This window comes from Amblyraja radiata, chromosome 3, assembly GCF_010909765.2.
Source record: "Amblyraja radiata isolate CabotCenter1 chromosome 3, sAmbRad1.1.pri, whole genome shotgun sequence".
Classification (NCBI taxonomy): Eukaryota; Metazoa; Chordata; class Chondrichthyes; order Rajiformes; family Rajidae; genus Amblyraja; species Amblyraja radiata.
The window spans coordinates 107,153,710-107,162,438 of NC_045958.1; the positions used below are offsets into that span (position 1 = coordinate 107,153,710).

General features: G+C 45.7%; 1 protein-coding gene across 2 annotated transcripts in view; it reads left to right on the top strand.

The window, feature by feature from the left end:
- trappc11 (trafficking protein particle complex subunit 11) overlaps nucleotides 1-8,729 on the top strand; it is an 87,236-nt gene that overhangs the window by 48,495 nt on the left and 30,012 nt on the right. For both annotated transcript variants that reach the window (XM_033018521.1, XM_033018522.1), the window contains 5 exons: nucleotides 2,953-3,083; nucleotides 4,144-4,299; nucleotides 5,452-5,639; nucleotides 6,409-6,557; nucleotides 8,414-8,535. In XM_033018521.1, coding sequence (XP_032874412.1) covers nucleotides 2,953-3,083; nucleotides 4,144-4,299; nucleotides 5,452-5,639; nucleotides 6,409-6,557; nucleotides 8,414-8,535 — 746 coding nt within the window. The remainder of the gene's footprint in view (nucleotides 1-2,952; nucleotides 3,084-4,143; nucleotides 4,300-5,451; nucleotides 5,640-6,408; nucleotides 6,558-8,413; nucleotides 8,536-8,729) is intronic.

Here is an 8,729-nt window from a genome sequence, read left to right on the forward strand (position 1 = left end):
CAAGAAGAAGCAAATAGTAGGTGTGGGCCATTCAGCCCTTCAAGACTGCTCTCCTCTTCACTGTGATCATGGCCAATCATCTCAAGAGTCAAGAGTTTTATTGTCAGGTGTTCCAGATAGGACAATGAAATTCTTGCTTGCTGCAGCAGAATATGTGAACATAGTACATAACGGGAGAAGAAAAAAAGTTCAGTGTGTGTATACACATGCACAATAAATACACATGCTCAATAAATAACAAATATAGTGCAATAATAATAGTTTGTTGCAATTCAGAGCTTATATGCTGTCGTGTTTAATAGCCTGATGGCTGTAGAGAAGAAGCTGTTCCTGAACCTGGACGTTACAGTTTTAAGGCTCCCGTACCTTCTTCCCGATGGCAGTGGTGAAATGAGAGCGTGATCAGGATGGTGTGGGTCTCTGATGATGTTGGCTGCCTTTTTGAGGCAGCGACTGCGATAGATCCCTTCGATGGTGGGGAGGTCAGAGCCTCATTACCTGCCCCCTCTGTGGAATTCTCAGCCTCAGAGGACCGTGGAGGCAGGTTCTCGGGATGCTTTCAAGAGAGAGCTAGATAGGGCTCTTAAAGATAGCGGAGTCAGGGGGTATGGGGAGAAGGCAGGAACGGGGTACTGATTGGGGATGATCAGCCATGATCACATTGAATGGCGGTGCTAGCTCGAAGGGCCAAACGGCCTACTCCTGCACCTATTGTCTATTGTCTCTTGGCACGCAACACCTATTGTCTTTAAATTCATCTTCTTCAAATATGGTCAGCCTTTACAGCCCTCCATGTTTGTGAATTTCACCAATTCATGCCTCTGGAGTTTTAGGATGGAAGCTGGGTCTCTGGCACTGTAAGGCAGCATAGCAACTCTACCACCGCCCCACTATGCCACCCTAAAATTCAAATTTCTAAAATTATTTCTAAGTTTGCTACAATGACCACATGGTATTACAAGCTTATGTTGGTTGGATATATAACTTGAAGTGTGAGAAGTTTGTATTGTGCCACATGTATCTTAAAATAAACAACAGCATAAGAATCATTTAATGCAGTCACAGTGCCCTCCATAATGTTTGGGACAAAGACCCATCATGTATTTATTTGCCTCTACTCCACAATTTGAGATTTGTAAGAGTGAAAATCACATGGGGTTAAAGTGCACATTGTCAGATTTTATTAAAAAACATTTTTATACATTTTGGTTTCACCATGTAGAAATTACAGCTGTGCTTATACATAGTCCCCCCATTTCAGGGCACCATAATGTTTGGGACACTTGGCGTCACAGGTGTTTGTAATTGCTCAGGTGTGTTTAATTGCCTCCTTAATGCAGGTATAAGAGAGCTCTCAGCACCTAGTCTTTCTTCCAGTCTTTACATTGCGTTTGGAAACTTTTATTGCTGTTTATCAACATGAGGACCAAAGTTGTGCCAATGAAAGTCAACTAAGCCATTATGAGACTGAGAAACAAGAATAAAACTGTTAGAGACATCAGCCAAACCTTAGGCTTACCAAATCAATTGTTTGGAACATCATTAAGAAGAAAGAGAGCACTGGTGAGCTTGCTAATCACAATGGGACTGGCAGGCCAAGGAAGACCTCTACAACTGATGACAGAAGAATTCTCTCTATAATAAAGAAAAATCCCCGAACTCATGTCTGACAGATCAGAAACACTCTTCAGGAGTCAGGTGTGGATATGTCAATGACCACTGTCCGCAGAAGACTTCATGAACAGAAATACAGAGGCTACACTGCAAGATGCAAACCACGGTTAGCCGCAAAAATAGGATGGCCAGGTTACAGTTTGCCAAGAAGTACTTAAAAGAGCAACCACAGTTCTGGAAAATGGTCTTGTGGATAGATGAGATGGGTGTTATGGCCTGGGCATGTATGGCTGCTGAAGGTACTGGCTCACTTATCTTCATTGATGATATAACTGCTGATGGTAGTAGCATAATGAATTCTGAAGTGTATAGACACATCCTATCTGCTCAAGTTCAAACAAATGCCTCAAAACTCATTGGCGGTTCATTCTACAGCAAGACAATAGACAATAGGTGCAGGAGTAGGCCATTCGGCCCTTCAAGCTAACGCCACCATTCAGTGTGATCATGGCTGATCATCCATAAACAGTACCCCGTTCCTGACTTCTCCCCATATCCCTTGACTCAGCTATCTTTAAGAGCTCTATCTAACTCTCTCTTGAAAGCATCCAGAGAACCGGCCTCCACCGCCGTCTGAGGCAGGGAATTCCACAGACTCACAACTCTCTGTGTGAAAAATTATTTCCTCATCTCTGTTCTAAATGGCTTACCCCTTATTCTTATCCCTTATCCCAAAAGTTAATCACCCGATCTGAACTCAATTGAGCATGCCCTTTATATGTTGAAGAGAAAACTGAAGAGGACTAGCCCCCAAAATAAGCATAAGCTAAAGATGGCTGTAATGCAGGCCTGGCAGAGCATCACCAGAGAAGACACCCAGCAACTGGCGATGTCCATGAATCACAGACTACAAGCAGCCATTGCCTGCAAAGGATATGCAACAAAATACTAAACATGACTACTTTCATTTACATGACATTGTTGTGTCCCAAACATTATGGGGCCCTGAAATAGGTGGGGGGGACACACCATGTATAAACTGCTGTAATTTCCACATGGTGAAACCAAAATGTATAAAAATGGCCTTTTAATACAATCTGACAATGAGCACTTTAGTCACATGTGATTTTTTTTCTATTACATATCTCAATTTGTGGAGTACAGAGGCAAATAAATAAATGATGAGTCTTTGTCCCAAACATTATGGAGGGCACTGTATTATATCTTGTTTTGTCTACCATGCCAATTCTGATGAGCTGGATTCTTCTGGTTTGGTCTTGCTCACTGAATGTTAACTGTGTGTGTTTTGCTTGCTCTCCACCGTTTGCTTCCATGAAGTTGAATGTAAAGCCCGTTTCCTGGCACCAAGTTTCCACATTGATGACCCCGTACAACTTCATGTGTATCTGCGAGCTGACTGCCCTCATCCATTCCGATTTTCAAAGCTCTGTGTCCGTTTTAACAACCAGGTAAGATGTATTATGAGACAAAAACCTATCCATCCATTAAAGATATGGGGTTTGTCCTAAGAGACACAAAATGCTGGAGTAACTCAGCGGGAAAGGCAGCATCTCTGGAGAGAAGGAATGGGTGACGTTTCGGGTCCAGACCCTTCTTCAGACTGAGAGTCGGGAAAGGGAAACGAGAGATATAGACAGTGATGTAGAGGGATCTATAACAAATGTTGGCCTTTATAACAAGAGGAGTAGAGTATGGGAGCCAAGTGGTCCTTCTACAGTTGTATAGGGCCCTAGTGAGACCACACCTGGAGTATTGTGTGCAGTTTTGGTCCCCTAATTTGAGGAAGGACATTCTTGCTATTGAGGGAGTGCAGCATAGGTTTACGAGGTTAATTCCCGGGATGGCGGGACTGTCATATGTTGAGAGAATGGAGCGACTGGGCGTATACTCTGGAGTTTAGAAGGATGAGAGGGATCTTATTGAAACATAAGATTGTTAAGGGTTTGGACACGCTAGAGGCAGGAAACGTGTTCCCGATGTTGGGGGAGTCCAGAACCAGGGGCCACTGTTTAAGAATAAGGGGTAAGCCATTTAGAACGGAGACGAGGAAACACTTTTTCACACAAAGAGTTGTGAGTGTGTGGAATTCTCTGCCTCAGATGGCGGTGGATTCTGGTTCACTGGAAGCTTTCAGGAGAGAGTTAGATAGGGCTCTTAGGGATAGTGGAGTTAAGGGATATGGAGAGAAGGCATGCACGGGGTAATGATTGTGGATGATCAGCCATAATCACATTGAATGGTGGTGCTAGCTCGAAGAGCCGAATGGCCTACTCCTGCACCTATTGTCTATTGTCTATTGGTATAAACCAGCATCTGCAGTTCCTTCCTACCCAATGGGTATTTGGACAGGTACAAGGACGAGACATGTTTAGGCACGTAGGCAGGGGGGGGGGACCAGTGCAGACGGGGCATCTTGGTCGGCAAGGGAATGTTGGGCTGAAGGGCCTGTTCCTATGCGTGGGACTCTGTCCTGATTGTTGCCAAAATTGATAATATCTTTAATTAAAGGAGTACAACCAGCACTGTGTGGTGGAGGAAACCTACCAAACATCTGACATATTGGAAGCCTCATCACAAGGCACCATGTGCCTCGTTCCTGGTAAGACCAGGCAGTGTACGTTCAAGTTCGTTGCTCGCACTGAGGACGTCGGAAAGAAAGTGGAGGTATGATTTTTTTATGCTGGCATTTTCAAAATTCATTAATGTTTTATTATTATTAATGTTTAGTGTTTTCTGAGTCATTCGTAACTGTCACTGTATGTCATGTTGTTACTTGTGGGCGGAGCACCAAGGTAAATTCCTTGTACAGGTGCACAACCTTTTATCCGGAGTTCCGGAAACCGAAAAGCTCCGAAAACCGGACATTTTTTCCAGGATGTCGCCTGCACACCAAAGCTCGCGTTTGGCGCCAAACTTGACCCGAAACGACCCACGGTCAACCCAGGTCTGTACCACTGTAGCGGCTGCCTCCTCCCAGGAGACCGGGGAGACACTTAAACATCTGTAAATCATTGCTTAAATGTTAGTCAGTTAGTTTGGAGGGCTTTATGTGAAGGGGGGGCGGGGGTGAAGGAGGAAACTTTAATTCTTAGTCCCCTACCTGGTCGGAGAGGCGGGGAGCGGGCAATGCCTTACCGTGTCGCCGTGCAGTAAGCACCGGAGCGCTGTGGCCACCGACTCCCAACATCGCGGTGCTGGGGCTGCGGGCGTCCGGCCGCGGGCGGCGCCGGTTGGAGCTCCGACCCCGGCAACTCTACCCCTGGCTGCGCGGCGCTCCAAATCCAGCGCCGCCCGCGACCGGACGCCCGCAGCCCCAGCTCCGCGATGTTGGGAGTCGGCGGCAACAGCGCTCCGGAGCTTACTGCACGGCGACCTGGTAAGGCATTGCCCGCTCCCCGCCTCGCCGACCAGGTAAGGGACTAAGAATTAAAGTTTCCCCCTTCACCCCACCCCCCCCCCCCCCCCCCCCCCACCACATAAAATCCCTCCAAACTAACTGACTAACATTTAAGCAATGATTTACAATGATTCCCCGGTCTCCGGGGAGGAGGCAGCCGCTCCAGACTTTTCAAGCCGCCCGCGCTACCTACCTAATCTACGCTAAAAATCTTCCATTCCGAAATCCGAAAAATTCGGAAATCCGAGAAGTGTCTGGTACCAAGGCTTTCGGATAAAAGGTTGTGTACCTGTATGTGAATACTTGGCCAATAAACGTACTTACTTACTTACTCTCTGGTTGTGGTATGATGATTCAGCTGCCTGATAACAGCTGGGGAGAGACTCAGTATGTGATGCGATATTGTTTGTCTTCCTCAGATTACGTCTGTCGACCTTGTGCTGGGCTCTGACATGGGCAGGTGTGTGATACTCAACTGGAGGGGCGGTGGGGGTGATGCAGCCTCGTGCCAGGAGGCCTTGCAGGCCACTCGCTCCTTTAAACGCCGACCAAAGCTGCCAGACAATGAAGTGTGCTGGGCCAGCATATCAATACTGGCAAGCACCATGTGAGTACCAGAAAGCATTGTGTTTACTGCAGTAAGCTGAGCGCAGCGGGTAGAGCTGCTGTCTTACAGCACCAGCGATCCGGGTTCGATCCTGACAATAGGTGCAGGAGTAGGCCATTCGGCCCTTCGAGCCAGCACCGCCACTCAATGTGATCATGGCTGATCATCCCCAAATCAGTACCCCGTTCCAGCCTTCTACCCATATCCCCTGACTCCACTATCTTTAAGAGCCCTATCTAGCTCTCTCTTGAAAGTATCCAGAGAACCGGCCTCCACCACCCTCTGAGGCAGAGAATTCCACAGACTCACAACTCTCTGTGAGAAAATGTGTCTGTACGGAGTTTGTACGTTCTCCCCGTGACCTGTGGGTTTTTCTCCGAGATCTTTGGTTTCCTCCCGCGCTCCAAAGACGTACAGGTTTGTAGGTTGATTGTCTTGGTAGAAATGCAAATGTTGTTCCCAGTGTGTGAAGGAAAGTGTTAGTGTGCGGGGATTGCGAGTCGGTGTGGACTCAGTGGGCCGAAGGGCCTGTTACCGCGCTGTATCTCTAAACTAAGCTAAACGAAACTAAAGAAAAACTAAACTATATTCTGCACTCTGCATCTTCCCCTTTGCTCTACCTATTGAACTTGAGTTTGACAGTACCTTTGAAGCTTTGAAATGGTCAAAAATGATATAAACAAAATAAAAATAAACAAAAATAAAATGGAGCGTAAAATGCTCCTTTATGTCAACAATCGATTAATTGTCGCTTGTCTTTTGTAACTAGGGTGATATCCCGCATTCCAAGAGTATCCGTACAGTTACACCATGAACCGCCGACATTGACTAATGAGATGTATTGCATAGCAGTGACTGTTAAGTCGCAAGAGGTCACCACCGCAGGGGATATGAAGCTCACCGCAGGCTTAAAACCAGGTACACCCCACAATTAAAATATGGATTACGCAAATGACTGAGACCTTGCATTTGGAAAAAATAAGATTTGTCTTAATTGACAAACCAAAATTATTTGTTAGAATATGGTCTCCATTTATTGAATTGGTTTAACATAAAATCAGGGTTGAAACTTGAGTTTGGGATTGGATGAATAGTTATACTTAATATCTCCTGGATCTATCTCCACAATCTTGTTATTTGTAATTTCTTTTTTCGTCTTCTTTTTCTCTCTATTAGTTTATAGTTTCTCTTATCTTTTTCTGGCTATCTTTACTCTTTAAAAAAATTTTTTAAATTGAAGCTATGTAAGAGATCTATAATTAAATTGTCACTTACTACTATTTGTATACATGCTTCTAATAAAAATATTAAATAAAAATAATGGGTACCGCAGCATGGTTGCAGTCTGTGTAATCTGCCAGCTATATGTTCAACAGTGCACGGAGCAGAATAAGACCATCAAGTCTACTCCACCATTCAATCATGGCTGATTTATCGCTCCCTCCTAACCCCATTCTCCCGCATTATACAATAGACAACAGGTGCAGGAGTAGGCCAATCGGCCCTTCGCATGACCTGCGTGGGTTTTCTCCGGGTGCTCCGGTTTCCTCCCACACTCCAAAGACAAACAGGTTTGCAGGTTAATTGGCATTGGCAAAATTGTAAATTGTCCCCAGTGTGTGTAGGATAGTGTTAGTGTACGGGGATCGCTGGTCGGTGTGGAATCAGTTGCCCAAAGGGCCTGTTTCCACCCTGTATCTCTAAATCAAACGAAGTGAATTCCTCATCACTAATTCATGTTCAAAAATGTTATTGATAAGCAGAGGGGGTTAAACAATATTTGATCAACTGAAAACACCTTAGACTTTCGACTTAAGTCAATAGACAATTGGTGCCATAGTAGGCCATTCGGCCCATCAAGCCAGCTCCGTCATTCAATGTGATCATGGCTGATCATCCACAATCAGTACCCCGTTCCTGCCTTCTCCCCATATCCCCTGACTCCGCTACCTTCAAGAGCCCTATCTAGCTCTCTCTTGAAAGTATCCAGAGAACCAGCCTCACCGACCCTCTGAGGCAGAGAATTCCACAGACTCACAACTCTCTGTGTGAAAAAGTGTTTCCTCATCTCCGTCCTAAGCGGCTTGCCCCTTATTCTTAATCTGTGGCCCCTGGTTCCGGACCTTCACCCCATAACCCCTGGCACCCGTACTAATCAAGAATCTATCTATCTCTGCCTTAAAAATATCCATTGGCCACCACCGTGTTTGGCAATGAATTCTACAGATTCACCACCCTCTGACTGAAGAAATTCTTCCTCATCACCCAGAGAGTTGTGAATTTGTGGAATTCCCTGCCACAGAGGCCAGTGGAGGACAATTCACCAGATGAATTTAAAAGAGAGTTAGATAGAGCTCTAGTGGCTAGCGGAATCAAGGGATATGGGGAGAAGGCAGGAACGGGGTACTGATTGTGAATGATCAGCCATGATCGCAATGAATGGCGATGCTGGCTCGAAGGGCCAAATGGCATACTCCTGCACCTATTGTCTATGTTTTTTCTATGTCTGATCTGAGCTCCATGTTCAGCAGAGTAGAGAAGTGTCCTCTAATTAAAGATCAAAGATTAAAGCCCTTATCATTGTCCAGTGCATATTTGGTGACTACAAGTAGAAATGTCTCTGGGCTTCACTGTACCGACTACACTGTAATAAAAATGGCCAGGTCTGGCTTCATGAATTGAGACTTTTATCTGAAGGGGCAGTTTACTGCAATGAACTGGGTCAGGCTTCTGAAAGCCAAGAGTGACAGGATTTTGTTTGTACCATTTTTCAGGCCAGGATGCCAACCTCACTCAGACGACTCACATAACCCTTGATGCCACAGAGATGTGCGATGATTCCTGCCCAGCCTTGCTTCCTGATATTCCAATTGGAGACTTGCTTCCAGCAGCGAAGGTAAACCTGCCCAACAGGCTTGTGCATGAAACAGAAACAATAACGCTGTCGACCGTCGTTATAACTGAGGGGGGGTGGGGAGGGTGGGAAGATGGCGTCCGCTATTGCCGGTTGTCCGCTATATGACCATGTAAGGGATTCGCTCCAATCACCTAGCGGTCACTGTAAAGCAATGAGTTGCTTTCAAATACAAT